The sequence below is a fragment of the Leptopilina boulardi genome, unplaced genomic scaffold (genome assembly GCF_019393585.1).
Source record: "Leptopilina boulardi isolate dan_hultmark-lab unplaced genomic scaffold, ZJU_Lbou_2.1 LbouV2_408, whole genome shotgun sequence".
Lineage (NCBI taxonomy): Eukaryota > Metazoa > Arthropoda > Insecta > Hymenoptera > Figitidae > Leptopilina > Leptopilina boulardi.
Window position 1 is genome coordinate 1,519,929 of NW_026137983.1, and position 27,295 is coordinate 1,547,223.

General features: G+C 28.3%; 1 protein-coding gene across 11 annotated transcripts in view; it reads right to left on the reverse strand.

Moving 5' to 3' along the window:
- The window catches only part of LOC127289355 (RNA-binding protein Musashi homolog Rbp6), a 999,297-nt gene that overhangs the window by 374,597 nt on the left and 597,405 nt on the right, over nt 1-27,295 (reverse strand). For all 11 annotated transcript variants that reach the window (XM_051317240.1, XM_051317237.1, XM_051317245.1 and 8 more), the window contains one exon: nt 21,256-21,340. In XM_051317240.1, coding sequence (XP_051173197.1) covers nt 21,256-21,340 — 85 coding nt within the window. The remainder of the gene's footprint in view (nt 1-21,255; nt 21,341-27,295) is intronic.

Here is a 27,295-nt window from a genome sequence, read left to right on the forward strand (position 1 = left end):
AATGCAGCAAAGAGTTTAATTCTTTGGAACGTTTTCCCTAAGATGAATATTTTCTTCATTGACAAACTATACTCATACTCTTTATCTACAAAGGAAGGTCTTTTTGAAAGGAATTAAAGATCCAGAACGATTAAAACTCTTGAATGTACCTTATCAATGCAGCAATTATACTATATCTCTGAACATTACAGAAAACTCCTATACTCACTAGCTGTTAATATCATGATTTATTTGTTGCTGTTATGTAGCCATTAAAAATAACTAATAAATATGTTAGTGTAATTATATTTCAACATTAGTTTGGTTTCAGGGCTAAAAAGATTTCACTAATTCAAAATTTTGTCACATTTCGTTAATCAGATGACAATATTAAAAATAATATGAAGAAGAAGAAGTGAAATATCCACTCTTTTTTTTCCAAGTGTATAAGAGTTAAAATCAACTGCAATTCAAAAGAGCATTCTTGATTTACTCAGATTTGTTAGAATCGTGGCTTAACCACAAGAAAAGGCAGGAAATGGAACCGCTCAGCTGTGAACCGTCGTAAAGTCGTTAGCTAGTTCAAGTTCCGAATCTTCAATCTAGGATCTTGCAATTTCCTGCTCTTCTTACAGTCTTGACTTAATGAAACCGTATAGTCTTTAGCTACTGGTGACTCCCTCATCTGTACACCCCTGGTAAAACGGTAGACGTTAAACCGACCACTACATCGCGGTAATTAATACTGCATTAATTCATTTCGAAATACCATTTTCATGTCAAAATTAATTCCATCGTTGTAATATAAAGTGAAATATATTATTAAAAATTACCAAATGATATCGTTTCATAGAATTCTTTATCGATAATCTCAATAAATAATTCAAATAGTAGAATTCATACACTAAAAATCAGTAAATTTTGTTTCAGTTTCAATAGTGACAAATACATTATTGTAGCAATATATATGTGGAAAAATAAAAAATGAGTTCATACAAATACATGTTTTTTTTTTTTGGTACATAAACATTCAGCGTTTGTCAGGTATCCGCAAATATATATATAGGACAAGAATATGTTGGGACTCGTGAATATATCAATAAAAGCTGCAGTGTCAGCAAAACTTGAAGGAGCTGTTGCTGTAGCGTCACATCAGCAACGAGAATATAATAATAACAACAACAACAACAACGAGGAAATCCTAACAATGACAAAACAATTAACCAACTCATAACTGTCCAATTCAGTTGCCCTCTGGACACCGTTCCTCGAACCATAGTTGCGTCAAAGTGTCACGGACAACGAGGTCCACCAGACCGGACTAAAATTGTGTTGTAGGCATAATACCACGACAAACTCGAGTCCAGCCACAGGAAGCAAGCCCATTATAATGTCAAAGTAGTCACTGTGGCTAACTCACAACTAACACCTTATACATCCAAAATTTCCTCTCTCTCTCTGAAAAAAATAATACTCCATTTTTCTAATTTCATTATCTAAAATTAATTTTCAAAAATCATAATTTTATAAATCTGATAGAAAAAAAAAAAAATAAATAAGTTACTCCTGCTGAAAAATATTTAAAAACTTATATATATTATGTGTTCTAGACACTATTCCTTGACACGGTCAATACTTTCGACGATAAAGTGCTTTTCTTATGGTAGCAGTATTCATCGCACAAGCATCGCCAATCAGGTGACAATGGATCGTAAATTCGAGCCAATCAGGAGAGAAGCCGAGACGTGACCACGGGACGGTATTGCTTATGAATTATTTAAGTAAAGGGAATAGCAGAGAGCTCTGTTTTGACTCGCCCTACGAGATTCATCTCGCTTTTCAAAGTAATCGTACAGCCTCTTCATGGGCTATAAATTTTAGTCTTGTTTCCTTTATTCCACACAATCTTCAACTTTATAAATCGTACCACGCAATGCCAAAATACATACAAATTATTATAGTTGACTCAAAAAAAAAAAAAAAAAAAAAAGATGTATACAGGAATTACATAATGAAGAAAGACTTTTGTTCCTAGATTATCAACTTTTGTAAGAAACATCAGTTAATTTGTTTCATGATTAAAGTTGTAATGAATCTAATATATATCATAGTTTGAGAGATATTGAAGATGAAAGCATATAACACAATTCGAAAAGCATGCTAGTGATTACATTTGCAATTATGACGTGTTAATAGACGCCTCCACGTTTATACTCGTATAGCATTCTCAATAGATGCCTCCTAAATTTCACCCCCCCCCCTCACTCTCTCTTTCTCTCTTCCTTCATATATATAACAGCAACTATACCCATTCCAAAAAGCCTCACATTTCGCCTCATCCCTTTCGAGCTTTGTGCTTTGAATGCCTTGCACACATTTGCAATGCTACTATCAAAACCCTTTGCCTCTCTTTCCTCCTCTTCATCACTATATATGATCTTTCTCACACGTTTCCGGTCTCTCGCTTTATCTTCCTTTTGCCAAACTTTCTCTCTTTCTCTTTCTCATTTAGTCGAGGCGTGCTTTGCCTGTACATAGGGTGTCTCGTTAATATCATCAGGGTGGAAACGCTATTCAACATTGACCTTGACCTTCTGCCAAACTGAATTCAAAATTTTGTATTATGTATTTTTAGTCGATTACATTCTTTTCAGAATTGTAACAATATTGACACTACAGTTGCACTCTGAATTTTTTTTTTTTTTTAGAAACATAATAATAATTTATTTATAATAATAATTTTTTAAAATATATTCCAAGTGAGAAATTCAACAAGGTCCAAAATTGTTCCGGCATTGGAAAAACTGGCAACTACAATATAGTTTGTTACAGTTAATTTTTATACTGATTATGGGGTAAAAATTCTACTTTTTTTCGTGTATACAAAGGGTTAACAAGGTTTTGGACCCGAGCCACAAAAATCTGTTTATAAGGTAAATTTTAATGATGAATACCCGTGCAGAAATTTCCCTACTTAGTTCTACTTAAAGTAAGGCTCTCTCATGGCCCTTGCCAGTTTTTCCACAAATCTGGCATTTCCCAGATTAACCGACAATTACTTGGTTATGCCATGATTGCAATATAACCTAGAAAACTACATATCAAGGCAGTGGAAAGGCCCTTGCCAGTTTGTCTACAAGTATGACATTCCTTACAGCAACTCGGTCTTGCCATGGTTTTATGACATAACCTCAAAATAAAAAGTCATTTTTAACACCAAATAAAACTATAATAAAATTAAATTTCTATGCAAAATATTTTATCAAGTAATAATTATTTAATAATAACATTTATGAATTTTAAATTATTTAAATCACAATTAATTAGTTAAAATAATTAATTTATTAAAATTATTAATTTTTTTAAAAAATTAAAGAAAAATTAATTAAGTTAATTTTTAAAAAAAATTTAACAATTTTAATCTAAGAATTTTATCAACAACTCAAAAGAAATAACCCAGATAGCACGGAAACTTGCAGCAAGCTTGCGGCAAGCTTACCGTGCAAGCTTGTAGCAAACTTGCGCGGCAAGCTTGACAAAAAATACATTTTAAATTTTAAAAAAATTTATTTGTTTTCTAAATTTGAAAATCCTTGTGACGTTTATTATTATTAATTATGTCCTGTTTATTTTCATTTAAAAACATAACTAGAAAATTTTCGAAACAAATTTGAAGGGACTGGAAATTGAACCCGGGTTCGACAAACACTAACCAAAGACCCTAACCGAGATCCTACTCGACAAACTATCAGAGAATAAAAAAATCTTGCTATTAACCCTCGACTGTTTTTATGAGTTGAAAAACAGTTGAAAAACGAGGGTTAAGAGCAAGATTTTTTTTATTCTCTGATAGTTGGTCGAGTAGGTTCTCGGTTAGGGTCTTTGGTTAGTGTTTGTCGAACCTGGGTTCAATTCCCAGTTCCCTTAAATTTGTTTCGAAAATTTTCTCGTTAAGTTTCCAAATGAAAATAAACAGGACATAATTAATAATAATAAACGTCACAAGGATTTTCAAATTTAGAAAACAAAAAAATTTTTTTCTTATTTAAAATATATTTTTTAAAAATTGCAGTAACCTTGCAGCAATCTTTCCAGAAGCTTGTTGAAATTCTCCTGCAACCTTACGTAGCAAGCTTACAGCAATCTTTCACGGCAAGCTTGCCGCAATCATTCTTAGTATGCTTGCAGCAATCTTGTAGCAATCTTTCATGGCAAGATTGCAGCTACCTTTCCTAGAAAGCTTACAGCAAGCTTTCACGGCAAGCTTGCCCTGGGTGGGACATTTCGCTAGCTCAGACAAGCTTGCAGCAAGCTTGCGCGGCAAGCTTGATAAGCTTGCACGGTAAGCTTGCCGCAAGCTTGCTGCAAGTTTCTGTGCTATCTGGAAAGTGATTTTTTCTTTAGAAAAACTAAAATTTATTTGTTTTTTTTTTACTATATTATCTATATTTTAGGTAATAAGAAAAAAGATTTTCCTAAGTTTTAATAAAATAAAAAAATGAAAATATTGACTTATGTTAAATAAATTATAATTTCTATATAATTATTGTTTCTTCATTGTTCTGCTGCTCAAGTCTTCATTTTCCTCAGTCGCAACTTATCAAATGAATTTTGTATTTATTTTCTCACGTTAAGTTGGCGTAATGGTTATAGCGTGTTAGGTTAGGGGGTTCGATCCCAGCGAGCATTAAATATTTTTCAAAATTTATGTAAGCGATTGCGTTAAATAATAATAGGTTATCCAGTAATAAATAATGTGTCACTCAACTTAAATTTATAATTTTATTTTTTAAAAGAAAACGATTGAAACAAAAAAAAAATTCTATTCATTTAGTATAATGCATTAAAATGTACTACATGAAAAAATTATTTTGAAGCATAACCAACTTCACATTGAATTATATAAAAGGACTCTTTGTTAAAATTAGTTCTCGCTTTGATCATAACGTAAATTATACAGCTTAAGTTCTAAAGTGTTTTCGCTATATCAAGTTTCATTCATTGCAGCACTAGGGTATATTTGAACACATTATAAAAAGAGAAAAACCACCTGCTAGAAGTACACTACACTGAAAAAAGGGTTTGGTATTGACAACCAAACGTTTGGTTGGTATTTAATCAACCAATTTTTTTTTTGTTGAATCAACAAAATTTTGGTTGTCCCAATCAAACTTTAGTTAGGACAACAAAAATCCTTTTTTTCTAATTTTGGTTGTGTCAAACAAATTTTGATTGAGACGCAATTAAATTTTTGTTGATTCAACAAAAAAATTTTGGTTGCTTAAATACCAACCAAACGTTTGGTTGTCAATGCCAAACCCTTTTTTCAGTGTAATAAGAAATTAAAAATTTTAATATATATTTTTTGCTATAACAGAAATAGTTATTTTCGTATCAAGGGCGCAAAATAGGTGATTGTGGCGAAGGCGAGATTAGAGAAACCAAGGGGACCCGAAGCGCCCGAGGCGAAGCCGAGGGTGCGTAGGGTCGCCGAGGTTTCTTCATAATCTCGCCTGAGACACTATCACCTTTTGCGCCCGTGCTGCGAACAACATTTTTTGTCCTGTCTGCATGGAAAGTGTATTATTGAGTGCATGCAAGTTCGCTTGTTTCAATGTTCCATCAGGGTTAGGAAGATAATATACTTAAGGTAAATTACATGTAGTTGTTTACGTATACTATGTATGTTTATTATGTCACAAAAAATGAAAACAATACATTTTTGAATGGTGCGGGCGCGAATGTATTTTGCGCCCGCTTCTATGACGTCAGCGGGCGCGAATGTACTTTGCGCCCGCATCTATGACGTCAGCGGGCGCGAATGTACTTTGCGCCCGCTCACCCCATCTCTGGGCGGGAATCACTTACTTTGCGACCGCCTCAAGTGCACGAAATAACACACTTTCCGTGCAGGTAGGACAAAAAAGTCTTTTTAACATACATATTGTATATGTATAAAAAATTAATTAAATTGTTTTTTTTTTTTTTTTGAAAAGTTTTCGAAACGATAGAATATAAGACGGAACATTAACTTGGAAAAAGATGTTAGTTGGAAAGTGCAGTGAATTCGATAAGAAGTTTCATTTTGTTCGAGACATAATGCGTGATCTAAAGTATCTTCGGCTTCTCGTAAGTATATACATACGTGTAGGTATATATAAATGTATATAGAAGACTAGAAGCACGCGCCATTGGGCACGTCGACTTGGTAGAAAGTTTCCTTAATCCCAGCTACTTACAATCCAGAAAGATTCCATGTGTGGTACTGCCGCCATCGAGTTGGTAGTTCTCAAGGATCAAAACGTAAGTTCAAAGTTTTCGATAATATCTCCTCTTCGCGAAAGGAGTATAGAAGTCGGTGTGCAACACTAGACAACTTCTGAAATATCGACACGTAAACAAGCCGGTGTAAATCAAGCAAAGTATCGCTCTTCTCAGATGGAAGGAGTTTCAAAATGGGTATATTGCAAGTTTCGATACAAACTTACTGCAATGTACTTAAAGTAACCAACAAACCGCACAAATATAAACCAAGATATTTTATTCTCGTTACGAATATATTACAATATTTATAATGCTTATTCTCAATTCTCTACGTTCAAAGGAAAAGTTCAATTTACTTAGGGTAAGTCCACGTCAGAAATATCAGAATCTGCAAGTGGTTCTTCGATTTTAATGATACTTGGTAAAATTATAGCTTTATATAAGAGCAATGTGTAAGTAAAAGGAATTTTTAAAATATCTAAACTTGTAGGAGTTATATCACTTTTAATTTTGATACTGCATTTTTTTCTGTCCTTTATATCTCGGTCAATTTTCAACCGATTTTGATGAATCAAAAACGATTCTTTTCAGAAAATTACGTATTTTCAGAAAATTTCAAAATAAAAATAAAATTTTGTTATTTAAATAGAAAAAAGTAAAAAACAAAATTTCTTTTAGATTTTTTTTTAATTTCGACCTCTTTTTTTTAATTTTTTAATAATATTCATTTTTATTTTATCTTTAATTTAAAAAAAAATTCATCCTGGAGACTTTTTTAGATCTCGTGATATCGTCCTTTAAGTATTATAAGTCTTCATCAATTTGAAAATCGCAGGACTTGCTTCTATCATTACTTTCATTTGTTTGTTGAAATTTTTTATGGTTATGAATAACTATTTGTTTTAGAATCCTCTAAAAGAAAGCGCTAAAAACTTCAGCTACAATTTCAGGTTGCATTGTTAAGGTTTCATTACAATTTATTTTAAATTATAAATATTACAAAAAATAAAAACTTTGCTTCAAATCTATTAATAAAATATTGATTTGCTTGAATTTTCACTTGTTTTAGTCAAGTAATTTAAAAATAAAAACATTATTACGCGAAAGTTTCTAGTTTGTAACAATAATATTATAAAACAAATGAAAGTAGAAACACAAATCTGGATCCTAGTTTTCTTGAGATGTGGATATTTAAAGAACGATATCACGTGATCTAAAAAAGTCTCCAGGATGAATTTTTTTTTAAATTAAAGATAAAATAAAAAGGAATATTATTAAAAAATTAAAAATTAAAAAAAGAGGTCGAAATTGAAAAAAAATCTAAAAGAAATTTTGTTTTTTACTTTTTTCTATTTAAATAACAAAATTTTATTTTTATTTTAAAATTTTCTGAAAATACGTAATTTTCTGAAAAAAATCGTTTTTGATTCATCAAAATCGGTTGAAAATTGACCGAGATATAAAGGAAAGAAAAAATGCAATATCAAAATTAAAAGTGATATAACTCCTACAATTTTAGATATTTTAAAAATTCCTTTTACTCACACATTGCTCTTATATAAAGCTATAATTTTACCAAGTATCATTAAAATCGAAGAACCACTTGCAGATTCTGATATTTCTGACGTGGACTTACCCCTTAAATAAATAGTTTAATTAACCTATTTTGTTTTGACACTATTAAAAGGTTTAGTTAATTTAAATAAAAATTTGTCTCATTTCAAGAAATTGCATAAAATTCATTTAGTTAACAGAAATAAAATTTTTATTTGAAATTGCTTGTTCCATAATTAATACTTTTAATCAAATGCAATAAATCATTTATTGTATTCAATTGAATAATTTATCAACAAAAATTTGGTTGTTTAAAACAAATTTTTTTCTGAGTGATACACGTATTTTTTTATTTTTAAATCAAAAAATTACAGCTATAATTTAAAAATTCTTAGAAAAAATAATAATAAATTTCGTAAAATATATCATTTTCTTTTTTTTTTGCAACGGTAAAAGAATCACTATAAGCACTTTTAGCGATTTAAAGGTAATTTTCGAAACGTCTTTCGGTAACTTTTGAACGACTCTAAGAATGATCCTTAGAAGTGGAAACGAGGAAACGGAAAGTTTCTGTACGTGGGATATTCCGTGTTGCCAACGAGAGTTCTTGTGTGTACCATGCGAGAGTGGAGTTTTACGCGTGTTTAATCTGGAAATGGATCGTCCGAGAATGTGACGCTATATATGAGAATGAACTAGAGGGTTAGGGGACGAAAAGAAGACGAGAGAAGAGCAAGAAAGTCCAATGATATACTATATGTATATACATAGGATGCCTGAGGTTTACATGACACATTAAAGACCAAATAAATATATCATTTTTCAAAATAACAAAAAAAAGAAATTTTATTTCAAAGATAAAATTCAAAAAATTTACTCACACAATGAAACATAATAATTGGATAAATTTTTTACACTAAAAAAATGTTAATGTCAAAAGGTCCAAATTATATAATAAATAATAAATGAATTAATAAATGATCGTAATTTTTTTTTTTTTGTTTTTAAATATCTTTTTGTATATTTGAAAAATTCGAAAAAATTGAAATCAATCTTTGTCCCTTTTCATAAATGCATAAAGTTTGTACTTTTCAGTTTATATATTAGACTTTTGAAAGATAAAAAAAATGATAAAATGAATACGATAACCTATCATATCTAATATGTAGAAAATATGAAATCAATACTTTATACCTTCGTTAGTGTTTTTTTTTTTTTTTTTTTTGATGATTTTAGTGTCGAAGATTTTTAAAGTGGAATTTAATGGACCTTATCAGTTTCTAACTCGACTTTTTGATGATTTCAAAAATGGAACAAAAAATTTAAAAAAAAAAATTTAATCAAAGAATTTTTATTTTTCAGTCAAAAATATTTACTGGTAAATGTGTTTTAATATTATATGTGCGCCATTCCTCAAAATTTGATAATTATTTATTTTAATATTTTTAATAAGCTGTTATGGCTGCGCGCGACATTTCCAATATTCCAGTCAGTGATGGCAACATAATTCTGAAAAATGAGGTTATGTATACCGTATTTAGTTCACGCATTTTATTGGTATCACTGACTGGAAAATAAGAAACGTCGCTCGCAGTCACAACAGTTGATTAAAATAATTGAAAATCACAAAAAAATGAATAACAATTTATAAAATTTTTAAACAAACTAAATTATTGTTTTGAATATAAAAACTAAAAAAATAAGGAAAATGATAAATTTTAAGTGTTTAGTGTAATTGAAAAGTGAATTTTTCCAATGTTTTTAACAATTTTTTTTAACAATTATTTTTTATTTAAAAAATATTTTTTTCAACCAATATTCAAATAAATATTAAACTATCAAGTTTTCTTTACAGTTACTTCAAAAAGTAATAAAAAAAAAATTCCGGGAACGGCACACATATATATGTATGATAGGAAAAAGCACCAAATGAGGAAAATAATCTTCAGTAAGGAGCATTGATTAAAGAGAATATTATTACGTTCGGCGAGAGAATTTCACTTATACAGTTAGTAGCCGGAAGAGGCCATCAGAGGATCTCTCGTTGCGGTAGAGCGCCATGCGTAATTCAGCAAGGATTCCAGACGAAGGTTCGTAAAAAAAACGCGTATAATTCTAGCGATAGCGTTGGAAATCCCTGAAAGTGGCTTCTTCACCCTCGTTCTCTCCACACGAATCCCCTTTTTCCTTCACATGAAAGTCTCTCTCTTTCTATATATATATATATATATATATTTTAGTTCCCAACCGACACTATTACCAGCGTTGCTATCATAATCCCGCGTCCCGTTTTTTATGAGACAGAAAGTGGATTTTGATTGCGAGAGTGGAATAAATGAAAATTCGACCTTGGAATAAGTTCCTATGACCTGCTTACAAAACTAAAATCTAAATCGTTTCTTAGCGAGATCATCATTCATGGAAAAAAAAAATAAATTCACCCCTCTTTGACAAATTGATCAGGACCCTTTTATTAATATTTAGTACAAAAAATATTTTTTCATGAGGGAGAAATTTTTTTGTTCCTAGACTATATATTTGAAAAGAATAATCTATATTTTAAATATTACAAAAAAATGCATATCATATATATATTTTTATAAAATCCAAAATTCTGACGTTAATTCACGATTTATAAGAATAATTTACAATTCATATTATAAATAATTTATGAAGAATAATTATTTTGATTCATGTATGTAAATAATGAAGGAACAGAGTGTTGAATATTTACATAATAATTTATATAGAGTTCTGGTTATTAGTATATAAATTACTGAGTTATTCTCTAATTATTATTCAACTGTCACTTAATCAATGTTAATAATTATTAAAAATTATTACTATATTTTTATATTTTAAAGAAAAATTAAAATATTTTTATAAGAGTGATTCTCATGAAAGAGACAACTTCAAGTGTCTACTTAAGTTTTATTATTTTCATTGATTTTTATATTGATATATTGCCAAGAGTTTTTATTTTTTGAAAAAGTTATTCTTAATTTATTCTTATTTATTAAATTAATAAATAAATTAATCTATTTAATTTTTATAGAGTGCATGATTATCCGATAAAAATCATTAGTTAGAATTTTCATTATCAACAAATTTTATTAGATATAATTATTTTTTAGATGAATTTTTATTTTTCGAATTAACATTTGTCAGAATTTTTTTCTAAAAAAAATTTGTAATTAACAGAATTTGATTGGTGAATTTTAGACATCGCGCCAAAATCTTTCTGTCGATTGTTTGTTCGGCCATTTGCAATTTCGGACAAATAAAAATTCGTCGTTTTAAGAATTCTGTACAATAAAAATTCGATATACATATAAGAATTCTGTTATGTAAAAATTTGTTAAAAAAAACAATTCTATGAAATATGTTAATTTGAAAAATAAAAATTCGTCTGAAAAAATAATTATATTTAATAAAATTCTTTAAAATCAAAATTTTAACTAATGATTTATTTTATGGGATAAATTTTTCAAAATTATTAATTAAAGTTATATTGAATCACACTGAAAAAAAAGTTCTGGTTAAAGTTACTAGATGCGTTTGGTTAAAAAATTTCTAGTTATTTTAACAAGAAAATATAGTTAAAAAGACTAAACAGTTCTAGTTAAATAAGTATGGTTAAATTATTCTGGTTAAAATAATTCTTGTTAAAAACGCGCGTTCGCGGACACTGCATAGCGTCTGTTGTTCTTTTTCGAATAGTTTATCGTGCGGATCGCAAGAATGGATGAAAAAGTTAACCAAGCTCTGGAAAATTGGGGTTTGGGAGAATTAAAAGATCTGTTTAAAGGTTGGTTATATAATTAATTTTATAATATAAGTGAAAAAATTGTTGACGAACGGCAAACTCGTGTAGAAAATAGTTTGAAGGTTATGTTGAAAACGTGCTCGACACGTTTTATCAGAATTTTAATTCTGAATAATCATATTTAAATAAACATTATTAAGAGAATTGCAGTGTAAAGGTGTTATTGTTTGATTGCATTTATATGTACATAATACAAATTTTTTTAATTCATATTTTATAATATTTTATAATATAATATAATAATAATAAATTTAATTAATTCTCTGATTAACTAGAATTTCTGGTAAGATAAACCAGAAATTTTTTTACCAAAAATTTTTAACTAGAAAAATTCTAGTAAGATTAACTTGAAATTCTAGTAAGATTAACTTGAAATTCTGGTAAAATTAACCAGAATTTTTTAACCAAATTTTCTAGTACTTTTAACCAGAAAAAGTAGTAAGGGTATATATAACTTTTTATTCTGGTTAGATTAACCAGAATTCTGGTTATTTTAACCAGACTTTTTTTTCAGTGCAGATATTTATGAAAAAAGAATTTAGGAAATTGAAAAATTTTAATTTTTCGAATAAAATCTCCCTCCTAGGAGAATAATTCAAGTAATTTATTTAAAATTGAAATCAAGTTCAATATGATTAATTATAAATAAAATCCATTGTCTGAGGTAATTTTTTTTTTTTTTTGCGCTCTACAGTGCTATTGGTATTTCGGTAGAAATAGTCACTCGCGAGTGAACCGGACGTGACGCGTGTCAGGGAAGAACTTCTTTTTTAGAAGCAGAGCCGTGAAATTATCTATTTACTCGGCAATTTTCCCGAAGCGGGCGACATAAATCGCAGGCGGGAAAGCTAATTTAGCGGATAAAATATGGCCGCTCTCGAAATAAAGCCGTGGGTCACGTCGATATATTGCGCCTGGCGCACCCGGCCACAACCCGCTTATACACATATCATACTAATTATTTATATTTCATGCAAAAGTAGTAGTAGTGGTGGCACAGTGGGTGCCCACTGCTTGCACAACGAATAGGCGGTATTTTACACACTTGTGTGATGGGTCTCACTGCATTCTCTCTCTCCCCCATGTAGACAAGGAGTCTGCAATCTCAGCTCTTTCAAGCTGTTTTCAAAAACCCTTGTGTGGAATACCCCTCTTTTTCCACCCTTTTTACGTGACATGTCAACCCCTTTTTGTTTCTTGAATGAAGAGAAAAAAAAATCGTTAATATCTTCTGATCGCGCTTTTGTTTGCTTTTTTTTTTTAATTCATCATAAATATTAGAATACAATAAAATTTACTTTATTAAATAAAATATTAATAAAAATTAAATTTTTCATTAAAAATTTAAATAAGGTCAGTTCAATTAAAATAAATTAACACGATTTAATTGATTAAAAAAAGGGGAATACAGAAATTATTAGAGGAATATAGTCATGAGTTGACCACCCTAGAAAATCCATTTTAAAACTAGTCAACATTCATTAAATATATCATACAATTTGAATATTTATTGAATAAATTATTTTTAAAATACTTTTTAATGAAAATGAAACATTTTAATCATTAAATTCATTATTGCACTGTTTCGTGACTTTTTGCAACATTTTCCTATTTTTTTTTTCACCTGTTCTGAATACAAATATAATTTTCACTAAAAAATAGTTTTCAGACAATATGCACCTATGACAGTAAACATTTTTATGCACAGAATTATTTTACATATAAAATCAAAGAAGTATGGTAAACTGCTTTTCAAAAAATTTTATAAAAATTTATGTCTGCCGAAGAAGAAAAAAATTTCTAATTTAGATAAAATTTTCGTCCCGAAGAACGATGATACATTGAAAAAATGGGGGAAGTTAGATTGACAAAAATAAATTTCCTTTTGGTCATATGGAAGAGGTAGCGAAGCGACGAAAAATAAGCAGCGTCACTCATCCGTGGAATAATTTATTTGGAGATCCCCAAAGCCACTGAGCTTCGCGGAAATTGTCTGCAGTCCCTTACAAAACTTCACCCCTTTTTCCGCCCTTCAGGCTCCCTCAAAACTCCGTCTCTCCTTTCCACTCCTTCGCTGAGTGAGTCAACAATACGAAAAGCGTCCATTGTCGAATGCTTTTAAATTTGAAATACAAACCGTCTGCCTCCATCTCTCTCTCTCTCTCTCTTGCAACGTTATTTCACCTTCTGAATCTTCTTTACCTCCCCCACTTTTTTCCTTCTTTTTCATTTTTCCCGTTATTAGCAAAGCGAATTCTCTTTTTTTTTCCTCAAAATAAAACGTTTGCTCTGAATCTTTTATAGTTCCAGTTAAAATCATTTAACTTCTGTACTTTTTTTTTGTATAATCATACCATTATTCTCTTTCTACGTATCCAATATTAATTTCTTAAGGTGAGGTGCAACTTGTCAAATGTAAACAAACCGAAATTGTAATCAATTACACTGTCCTGCATCGATTTAGCGAATAACATGGGACATAGTGTTTACAAACGGATTTTTTCTGCTGAACATGAATCCGGGGTCAAATACTGCCCATCACGTCACGTTTTCGAGAAAATAGGGATTGAAACCCCTAAAAACATGGTTTTTGGACATTTTTGAAAAATTTTACAGCGAAAATCTGACGTGGTACAAACTTCGCTGATATCAGATATTAAAGGTTGATCCATGCTCTTTCAAATAAGCCCTATTCCAATATGATCGCACTCACCCTTAGGGCAGGAGGTGTGTTTATATCTTGGGGTGCACGAAAAAAATGTAAACAGAACATAAAAAAAACGCAAAATGCATTACAATATTTACAATTTAATGAATCATTATAGTTAAGGGATTTTCGGGCCCGTGTAGAAAAATATCGTGGCGCTAGAATGGCACCATACTAGCTTTCCGTGACATTATCCTAGTAGAAATTTGTCATGGAAGCACTAGAAATACTCTAGTAACTGGCCAGTTTTTCTCGTGGACGCTGATTCTAGACAAACTAGACAATTACTGTAAAGTTACTTGACCAACAGTCTTAGAAAACATTCAAGTTGAACTTGAAATTGGCTAGATTCAACTTTTGTCCAGTTGCTTGAATGGCACTGTCTAGTGTCTCTAGAAATTATACTTTCGTCTTCTTTCGTGGCAGCAGCGCTGCAGTACATGTCTAATAACTAGACAAAAAAGTGCTAGAAATCTGTGTTCATGTAACTATTATATTATTTCATTATTTTCTTAAATAATCAAATTCTAATTAATTCAGGTAAATATAAATTAACATAATTTATTATTTTAATATAATAAATAAATAAAATCTATATTCACATGTTTTCTGAATATATTAGTATGTTTTTCTTTTTTATAAATTAAATTATTCTATTATCTATTATTGGCATTTTATTTATTGTTCCATTTATATATCATATATTTTTTTATTAACAAAGTTTATTCTCAATTGATATTGAAAAAAATGTGTAATTTAGAAAACCTAACCTATAAATTCTATCCTTTGATATTAAAAAACAATAAAAATTACTGTTTTCGTTGAGTTTTTCACTTAGAAAACAATAAATAATAATTTTAATAGTAATTATTTTTAAAAAATGTCAAAATGCAATAATAAAAATATGCCTTGTTACATACAGATAGGTTATATTTTATTTCTCTTTTTATTTTTTTAAATTAAAATGTTTTTATGCCTTAAATTTTTAAAATCTTTTTAAATAAACTATATAATTTTAATAATAGGTGGATTAATAGCTAAATTAAAAAAATTAAATTTAAATTTTTAGAAAATTTAAAATATCTATTGTTTAATACAATAATGGTTTAATGAAATTTGTGCTGATTAAAATTGTTATTTCAAGTGTAAATTTATTTTTCAGTAGATTATAAAAAATTAAAATTCTAAAATATGTATTTTGGCAGATAATAGTAAAAATATTTATATAAAGCATGCAAATATATCTGGTATATTTTTCGTTTGATGGATATCTTTAGTATAGCAGATTGCGTAGCGTGCGTAACTCGCGCCCAGCGGACCCGTGTTCGCTCCCCGTTACCCCCGAGATTTTTCGTTGAAATTGCGTTCTCTTCGTGTTTAAAAGTTGATAATAATAATTGTATAATAAATTACTAATACAAAAATATTTATTTCAGTCGTCATTACAGTGCAATCAAAAAGTGGATGTTTCAGTGTACCAGAAAATATTTGTGATCCTTTTACACAAGTAAATTTTTTTTTTAAATTAAAAATTAAACAGTATTGACAAATATTATGCTTTTAACAATTTACTATACATTATATTTTCTTAAAATAATTTAGATTATAATTTAAAAAAATTAATATAATTATATAATTTATTATTGTATAATTAGTTTCTTACATTAAATCTTAATATTAGACAAATTTTGAGAATATTTAAAAGAAATAATTTGTCTAGTTTTTCTAACGGACCGTTGATCAGAATTTATCAAGTCGGGCTAGACAATAACTAGACGAAAAAAGCGTGACATTCCATTCGAGTAATTAGCCAGTTGCAGTGTTAAGTTACTAGACAGCTTCTAGCGCAACTGTCCAGTGCCACGATAATTACTGGGACAAATTTCTACTAGGGTTGTAATGGCGCTAGGCCCATTTGTCACAATTTTCTATTCTAGCCTCTATAGCTATAGTATTGCGGGAATGGTGAATTTTAAAAATTACGATAAAATTTTTTAAAAATAATTTACAACATTACAACATATATATTTCCATTAAATTTTCTTAAATTACCAAATAAAATTCCATAAATTACCCTATAAATTTCCAAAATTAGTTTTTAAAATTTTCTTTTGTATATTATAAATTACCTTAAAAATTCCATAAATTACCATAAATTTCCAAAATTAGTTTCCATATTTTTCTTTTATACCTATATTATAAATTACCGCAGAAATTTCCTGCAATAATTTTTAAATTTTAAATTTTGTTTGTATTACAATTATAAATTACCTCAAAAATTTCATAAATTACCTCATAAATTTCCATAAATTAACAAATAAATTTTCTGCATTATAGTTTTTTTTTAATCTTGAATTTTGTTTGTATTATTATTATAACACTATGTACAAAGATTTTGTATTCTATTGTAACTGTTTGTATGCCACTACGAATCCAGTGGTGTTGCTAGCTATAGCTAGACTTCCACGATTAATTTCCACACGGGGAGTCGCTGATTATGAATCTGAAGTAAGATTTCAAAAATTCAAAATTGCGGATGACAAAATAAAAATTTGATCCAATTGACTTGAAAATAGTAATTCGAGGGTTATTGAGGTCGCTGATTACGAATTTCATGTCAGATTTCAAAAATTCAAAATGGCGGATCCAATATGGCGAATGACAAAATTTAATTTTAATAGTATTGGCTTGAAAATGTTCACTTGGGGGTTTTCGGGGTCGCTAATTACGAATTTCGAGTCAGATTTCAAAAATTCAATTGCTTTGATTTAATTTGATACGCAAGTTTATTAAAATGAAAAACATTATGCATTTTATTACATATTTGTAAAAAGTCGGAATAACTTAAAATTAAAATGTAGTAATGATATGGATATAAACACACCCCCTGCTCTAAGGGTGATTGCGATCAAGTTGGAATAGGTCTCATTTGAAAGGGAATGGACCAACCTTTAATTTCTGATATCAGTGAAGTTTGTACCACGTTATAGGTTTCCGTTGTATAATTTTTCAAAAATGGCCAAAAACCCTGTTTTTAGGGATTTCAACCCCCTATTTTCTCGAAAACATAACGTGATGGGCATTTTTCGAACCTGGATTCGTGTTCAGCACAAAAACAAAACACAAAAAGTGAAAATAAAAATGAAATTCAGAATTAAAATCAAAGTCAAAGTGGAAATAAGAATCAAAGTTGAAGTCTAAATAAATTTACATAATTGTAAATATATAAATAAATAAATTTGTACTATACATATTATACTCTATTTCTTTAAAAGCAAATGTTAATATTAAAAATAAATTTATTAAATTACGATATGAAGACAAAAAAAAAAATGTAAAAATAAGTAAAAAAATTGATTAAATATAAAACTTGTGATAAGAAAAATGTGAGTTGTATTAAATTACTCGTCCTTTCGTGAAGAGTTTTTACACTCGAGGTGTTTTTGTGGGTTCATAACAACAGCAATTATAGAAGACAGAGACAAAGAGGTACCCTTTCAACAAAACCACATTTCCTTTTTCGACGATATCTCTGCTTATTTTCTATTTATTAATATATTTTTTCTCATACTTTTATTCCAGCGATTCTCTTCTTCATCGTATAAAAAAGAGAATTGAAAAGTGTAAAGTGGAAGAATATTTATATATCAGTATTTTCCCTCAAGAGGCGGTTATTATTTTATGCCTGAAAGACTTCTGTTATTGGTGAGGATAAATATATATATATAAGAAAAAGTCGTCGACGTTTTCTGACGCCTCATTCCACCCTCGGGTCTTATTTTTATTAATCTTACCCCATTGCGTTGGATTCTCGGCTATATACAACCCTACTTTCTTCCCTTATAGCGTCATTTTAAGCCCGCAAATCCAGTCGGTAAACTGTGTCTCCGACCAAACTTAAGAAAACATCAAAAGAGGATGCATCCTTATCTAAAGAAATTAAGTCACTTTTATTTAATTTTATACCGTTTGCCGGAAGTTCTCGTCACTGGAATTTATTAAAATATTGCATTCACAACTTTCTTTGGAATAATAATTGTTAAACTGACTTGACCGACTTTCGATATCAACTGGTTTTTTTTTCGTCATTCATTTCTTAGAATATAAATTGGCTTATTTTCACATACACTATTTTTAATAATTGTATCAAATATTTTTTTTTTTTTTTTATATTTAGAAAAATATTTTGTCTCAACAAACAAAATTTGGTTGGGAAAAAAACAATTTTGTTGATATTTCAGCAATCAAACTATTTTATTGAGTTCATCAAAATATTTGGTTGCATGTTTCTTGTTGGCATAACAAAAATTGTTTAGTTAGTCCAACCAAAGTTTTTTTTGTTAGGGCAACAAAGCTTTTTTTTTATTTATTTATTTTTTTTTGAAACAAAAATTTAGACAAATTGTGCAAATAGTATCGAAGAAATAATTTGTCCACCGAAGAAACATAATTCTAAATTTAAGAATATCATCTTGGCGTCTATTTAAGAATATTTCCCATGAATTTTATTCTTAAAGTTAGAAGATAATATTCTTAAAATAAGAATAAAATGCATGGGAAATATTCTTAAAATAGAAGCTGAGAAGATATTATTAAATTTAGAGTTTCGTTTTTTCGGTGTGGAGGTATTGATATATTAAAGAGTAAATTGAGAATAAAATAAAAATGTAATACGATTCTGGGTCACAATTTGTTGGAGAATAACATTGAAATGTCTTTCAATAGACAGAAGGTCAAAAGGCCTTCATTTTAGTGACGATCTAATGCCTCGCCTTTCTGATTTCCGGTTTCGAATAAGAAACACGATCCTCTTAATGGTGTATAAAATCAACAGCAACTTTCTCTCTCTCTCTCTCTTCTTTCCAACGATCCCATCAAATGAAACTCTGTCAGTAGTATATAGTACGTTAAGTCAGACATAATCAAACGTTTATGGAATCTTATTTACTATACAGGAAAGTGTATTTGCTATTTTGAAATTTGATATTATTTATTTACATAGAAAAAATTACTGAGAAAAAAAGAACTAAATTCATTTACATTGTTTTCTTTAATGAAACGTTTTTTTTTTAATTTTAATTTTGCAATTCATTTATTTATAATTCACAAAATCTATACTTTGTTAATTATAAATAAAAAAAATGCAAAGTATTTTATTTATTTATTTTTTTTTTTAATTAAAAATGTCAATCCAAAAGATATTAAAAATTTTAAATATACTGAGAAAAATATCATGTTGAATCTACAACATTTCTGTGAAGCATAAAAGTTATTTATTCAAAAGCATATATATATATATATATGCTATAGAATTTATAAAATATGATATAAATTCATATATTTATATAAGTTTTTATTTATAACTAGCTTTCGTACCCGCTTTCGGCGGGAGCGAAATCTAGTGGTGTGCGCCCAACAGTATTTTCGTGCAAATAATTTTTTGTATAGATAGTTGATTGTTATTAAAAACTTGAATTAATAAATAAATTAAATTTTAAAATTGTTTAAAATTTTTAATTTATCAACTTCGTAATTAATGATTTCAAATGTTTTGAATCTCTAACAGATTACCATGATTAATTTGATTTCGTTTAAGCCTTGTTTTGATAATTCTCGAACCAAATTTTGCAAACAGTATCATTATTCTATTACCTTTTTTCATTTTTAGATTCTTTATTTCTTAAAAAGAAACATTATTTAAGAAGTTTTATGTTCTAAGCTATATATATTTGATCATTTTCTTTTTGTTTCAAATTTATTTAAATTAAATATACAATATTGAATGCTTATATAAAAGCATTTCAATGATATTGTTTTTTAATTCTAAAGTTAAATTTGATTAATTGGACTCAAAAACGTAGCTAAAAATGGTTTAGTAAAATATAACAGAAATTAAATTTAAAAAATTTGATTTTTGGAATTTTTCTTCACAATTTCAAATCGATCAGTTATTTTCTCAATTTTAAGGTAAAAATGCAATTAATTAACCTCAAAAAACTTCTAAAAAAAAGTCTAGTTAAAATAAGCGAAAAGATAAAAAAATTTTAAATTTCGATTTTTACAAAAAGTGACATAACTTCCGTTCAAGTTAATATTTTTTAATGGGGTATGGCTAAGATTTTAAGTTAGTCTAATACCTAAAAGACTGCCAAGTTTCACTTAAATCGGTCAAGCCGTTTATGCGTGATTGGCGAACAAAATATTGTGCAGACAGACAGACAGAATTTTTATTAATGCTATTTTTAGAATCCTTATGACTTGAAACGAAGAATTATATACATGAATTTTTAAATTCTAAGCAATGTACAGACAAAAGTCTAATTTTATTAATATAGATTTTTTATTATGAATAAAACTTTTTACAAAATATTAATATACTCTGTAAAATTACAAAAAAATTTTATACTATTTTTATGGGTCAGAATTTCTCAAATGGAACATCTAACATTTTAAATGTTAACTCTATTTTTTTTTTTATTTCTACTGTAATTGAAATAAGTTTCTGAAAATATTAGAGCAAAAAAATTTGTTTATCAAAGTCATAGAGAATTGTTATTTTTAAGTGTCTTATTAATTACAAAAAACTTTCTCGACATACAGTTGACAGAATTAAAAACAAAACAATAGATTTTTCTCTTCATGGAATGTGGTATTTAAAAATATTTTTTGTTTAAAAAAAAAAAATGTTATTTTATATATTTCAAAATGAAAGATGCAATATGGCGAAGGATTGTAAAAAAAATGTTATACAATTTTCTTCTAAGTAATAAATTTAAATATAATATTCAAAAAATTCAAAAATGAACTGCTATGATGCAACTTTATCAAAACCAAAGTACAAAAATTAAAGATAATTTAAAAATCTTAATTCAATTTAGAATTTTTTTTTTTTTTTTTTTTTAATAAAATATAAAAGAAGACTTACTTTTTTGCCGTCTAGTTCGTGTGTTCCTTGTGCCAATACTTTATCTACGCTCGAAGGATCTGCGAATGTGATGAAGCCAAAACCCCTGTAACATTTAGAAATTTGATTGATTTGTGATTCTATTTTAGCTAAAAATAAAAATTACAAGTATTTTCGAAATTAACTTTAAATTATCAAATTTTGGAATGTACATGCACTCTTAATTTATTTATAATTATAAAAAATTAATAATAAAAATGGTATATTTTCAAAATTTATGAATTTTTTTTTTATTGTTTTTTTCTAATTTTTTGTTTAAACAATTCAATTAAAACCTACATTAAATTACAACCAATTGAGAAAATATTTTTAGTATCTAAAACTATATGTATGTGTTTTATAAAAATTATTTTTACTCTTAAGACTAAAGAGAGTGTCACATATACATTCCAGAATTGTAAAATTGAATTTTATAAGACAACTATTAGTACAATTCTAAACAACTATAATATAATTTTAACTAAACTCAATGGGTTCTGATTTTGAGACTTATTATTGTAATGTGCACTTTTTTAAAAATATTATGAATTCTACATTGACTATATATATATATAAGAAAGTAGCAACTTTGTTAATGGGGTATTAAATTCTATTTATACTAAAATAGTATGGAAATTCATGCGCTACAGTTAAATGAAAAAATAAAAAAAAAAACTTTAAAAGTTGGATAAATCTAAGAGTGCACCATTGGGACTATAATAAACTAGATTTTCTGAAATTTAGGATGTTAGAGTTTCAAAGTGTTCGTTAGGGAATTTCTAATTCTACATCAAAAAAAAAAAAAATTTTTTTAAATAAAAAATTTGTTATTCAATCTTTTGTAATTAATGGGACCAAAATTTTTACTAGTCAAAAAGGCCTTTGTCCTATATTCAACTTTAAATTTATTTATTTACTTATTTATTTACGGGACTTCAAAAGTAAAGTGCCCTTTAAATACAAATTGTATAATACATATGTATAACGCTGCTATTTATAAAATAAAGAAACTAATTACTAAATAATAGATTACGCAGACTCTATAAAATTGTTTAATTTTCAAAATAAAATTTTTTTAACAAATGGTTATTATATAAAAAATCTTTCGCAACTTAATTTTTTTATATTTTGAATATTTTTAAATTTCCATTGAACTAGAAAATTCTCTTTTTTAGAAAAAACAAACGCGTTATAAAATTTAATTTTTTTTTATTTTGTATTTTTCTATCTAAAATTCTATTTCTATTTTGAAACGTTTTCTCTAAAAGTGAAATAAAATCGTGACTGGAAACATAACTAAAAAGTTTCTACATATCAAAATATTGATGGAAAGAATTTGATTAAAATAGAGAAATATATATAATGTTAGAAGGTTATAAAAATCAAAATGAAAAAATTTGGACAAATATTTTTTTTTTTGGACATTATTTGTCTGAATGTTTTTTTTTTAATTAGCATCCGCCAAAATTTCTTTTTAAACAAAATTTTACTTAACATAATTTTTTGATATACCGAATTTTAATTTGATAGAATTTCTATTTTACAAAATTTCTCTTTACCCAACTTTTTATTTTAAAAAATTCTAATTTAACCGAATATTAATTTAGTAGAATTAATTCAACCGAATTTTAAGTGATTCAAATTTTTAAATGTCAGAATTTTCAAATAACCTAATCTTCATTTTTATTTGCACTAATTGTTGTTTAAAAGAATTCTTCAAACTTTGAATTGTCATTTCTCCGTAACCGCAAATGTTCAACAAAAAATTGACAGAAAAATTTTGGCGGGAATTTTGAAAATTAACCAATAAGAAATTATTAAGAAAATTTTACAGTTTCAAACAAATGGAAATTCGATGTGTATTAAGAATTATATCAAATAAAAATTTGTACAAAAAAAGGTTCGGTGAATTGGAAATTCTGGTATGTAAAAATTCAAAATGTCGGATCCTGGCTACCAAAATAAAAAATTTTTAATTTTATCAAATTCGCTCGAAACTTGTTCCTCGGGGGTTTTTGGGGTCGCTGTATCCAAATTTTGATGTTAGATTTTAATTTTTAACAAATTTCAAATTTTTTGCTTCTCAAATCTATTTTTTTACAAACAGATAATTAATCTGGTAATCAAAAATAATTGTATTAAACTACTTTTAGGTTAATATTTGTTTTAGCCTTTTAGGATTAATTAAATCAAAATTATTTGGATCAATTTGATGTCTTATAATCAGGGAATCAAAATGTTGCACGAGTTGGTCCGATTTACGGTATCAATTTGATACCTAAAACTGTGAATTAATAACTAACAAGTAACACTACCCAAGTGCCATAAGCCGATTTTTTTTGAAACTTGGTATAGGTACTACTAAAACATCGAAAAATATTTAACACGTATTTTTATATATCGTCCCGTTTGAAGTTTTAAGGATAGAAAAAACCCTTTTAATATTTAAGGTATAAAATTTGTATCTCAGAAAAAGCTTTTCAGATTCTGATGAAACTTGTTACTCTCGGGGGTTTTCGAGGTCGCTGATTACGAATATAAAGTCAGATTTTCAAAATTCAAAATGTCGGCCATTAAAATTGAAAATCAATCGGATTTTGCTTGAAAATTGTCACTCGGGAGTTTTTGAGGTCGCTGATTACAAAATTTTATGTCATTACAGCAAAAAAAGTCAAACGAACGTTTACTACAGATTGAAAACAAATAAATAACGACAAATTTTTACCTTATTCATGAGAAAATTTTGAAATAAATCCGATAGATTTTCAATTTTAATGGACGCCATATTTGATCCACCATTTTGAATATCTGCGACTTCATTATATATTTTTCGATATTTTAGTAGTAAGTTTCAAAAAAAAAAAAAATCGGCGTATGGTACTTGGGTAGTGTTACTTGTAAGTATAATGATTTCGATAAAAATTTGTTTAATAAAATCTCTACACTGGTTGCTAAATCATGTTAAACGAAATAATTTTAAAAAACAGAGTCACGCAAGACAAAAATTGAAAATCGTTTTAGAGGAAAAATTTTACAACCCCTTTCTTGTCAGTATCAAGATGGAAATCCAAAAAGAAAAGAGTTAAAAAAAACCAAGTAGTTGACTTAAGTGAAACAAATATCGGACAGCGAGTAACATAAATTTTGTGCGGGTCTTCCAAGGTATACAGATGGATCTCTATATATATATATATATATTAAAAAAGAGTTTTTCCAAGGCCCATTGTACATTGGATGGTATAGAGGCGATACAGTGGCGTCGGGCGAAACCGGACGCAAAGAGGTTTGCATTTTTCATGCCGAGACTGCCGCGGCAGTTATTGAAAATATTTACATGTTATTTATGGCGCACACATGCTTCAGGAACCAAACGCGGCAATATCTCCACCCTCCACACTATACCTGAGCGCGACTCCATCTCTTTTCTTTTGCCTTGAATCGTCCAACATTTTTCCTCTCTCTCTCACTCTCTTGCGTACACACAGCATTCACTCATCCCCTTTTTGCTACTATTACCAATCCTCTCCTCCTGCAACCCCATCGCTCTCTCACACCTTTCAATATACCCATTCCCAAAGAACTTTACGCTTTTCTAACATCATCTTCCATCGGTCTTGGAATCTACAAAACGTTTTCTTGCGCCTTTTTCTAACGCCTTCCCAGTTTCACTCTCTTGCCATATACCTTCAATCGCCCCATTCCCTCTCTCTCTATATATATATATATCCACGAACAACAATTCACGATTCTATAAGTATAGTTCTCTTTTTACGGTTCAGTTTTTTCTTTTTTTTTTTTATCTCGTTTTTTCTCTCAACAGCTAATACGCGTATAGATTGATCTTTTATTGCCAAGAGATCTTCGGTATATATTTCTCAAAGTATTTCAGATATTAACTACTGCAAGTCTGTTCTGGTAGTAAAAAGACTCGTTCATATATATAGGATACGAAAAGAAGTCAGGGAGTTTTTCAGAGAGAGAGAGAGAGAGAAAGAGAGGGAAGATACAGATCCAGGAGTAAAAGAAGCTTTACGAGAAAATATGTTGTTTTAATGGTTTTTATAGTCCGTATTTTAAAACGGATATAGAAAATTTCTTGAAAAATGTGGTATACATGTGAGTTTATTTTTTATTTTCTATATAGTAAAAGAAATAAAATACATAATTTGTAAATTATTTATCAGTAGGAAGCTTATTGAAAATTCCCTTGCAAAAATTAAAATGTGGGCCTGAGATATTCTACTTAGGGAATAACTTAACAAGTCCTTTTCTCCGTTTTCCTTTAAATTTCCCTATACTTTGTGAGACTATTTTTATTTTAAATACATGACAGTTTTTGACATTATTTATTCTACCTTAATATTTATTTCTTTACTATTATTCTAAATTCCATTTTATTTATTTATTTTCTCATATTCTATTTATACACTGAAAAAAGGGTTTGTTATTGACAACCAAACGTTTGATTGGTATTTAAGCAACCAAAATTTTTTTGTTGAATAAACAAAATTTTAATTGTCTCAACCAAAATTTGTTTGACACAACCAAAATTAGAAAAAAACGATTTTTGTTGTCCTAACTAAAGTTTAATTGAGACAACCAAAAAGTTTTGTTGATTCAACAAAAAAATTTTGGTTGCTTAAATACCAACCAAACGTTTGGTTGTCAATACCAAATCCTTTTTTCAGTGATTTATTTTTTTATTTTGATTTCACTTAAATATTATATTCTATTTAAGATTCTTGCATATATAAAACACCTAAGAATAGTTTTAAAAAAATTTTACACGCATGGGGAATCGAACCCGGGACAGTTGGGACGCGAGCCATGTACTCTGATCACACAGCCACATTGATCTTATACCTAATATTTATCTTCTTGAATATTAAAAGTATTAAAACTTTTTACTTTCTTTTTCTTTTTTTTAACGAAATAACTATATTTTTTCAATTTTTACATCTAATGAAAGTTTATAAACCTTTCAAATAATTTATTAAAAAAATCTTAAAATAAATTTTTTAATTAATAAATTAATCTCTAGTTCACACCTTATGTGAAGTTTCCCTCGGGAATTCAAGTCAAAATTGCATTAAAGTGAAAGTGAAAATTCAAAATGGCGGATTTAATATGAAGAAAGAAATTTTATGAATTAATCAGATTCTTTTGAAATTCGTCACTTGGGGTTTTAAGGGTCACTGACTACGAATCTGTGAGCAGATTTCCAAAATACAAAACAGCGACTCTAATATGGCGTAAAATTTTACAAAAATTGTTATGATCCACTTGAAACTCGTTATACATGCAGATTTTTGAGATCATTGATTACACAAGCCTGCAAAAAAACAAAATTTCCGTTGTCAGAGATCGAGAAGTCATTTCCCGTAGTTTTTGGTGCGCTGAATCCGAAAGTAACATTGAAAACCTCCCATCACGTCAGGATTTTGAGAAAAGTTGGGGTAAAAGTCCAAAAAATCACGTATTTGTCAGTTTTTGAAAATTTCTACCCTGTAAATCCGACGTTCTAGAGATTTGTCATAGGAGTCAAATTAAGACTTGAACCCTGTACTTTACGACGATATAGCGATATTGACAACAACAAAATAAATTAGCTGTCAAAAATGGTTTTTTTTAAGTTGTCAAGCATAAAAATTGACTCACAACTGTTTGTAAATACAACTATTTTAAAAAATACTTGGATTCGCTTGGAATTCTTTACTTGAGGGTTTTTGAGGTCGCAGATTGCGGATATGATGTCAGTTTCTCAAAATTCAAAATGGTGAATCCAATATGGCGGACGACTTTTTTTAAAAATCGATACAATCCGACATATTGGATCCACCATTTTTAATTTTAAAAATCTGACATTCTATCAGTAATCCGCAACCCCAGAGTGACAAATTCCAAGCGAATTTAACCCCTTCGCAGTCCAGACCTAAATCTCATAAGTGGGCCCAAAATGTCACTAAATTTTTGGAAAACTAAAATTTGTGCAAACGATTATACTACTATCTCTGATGTTGCT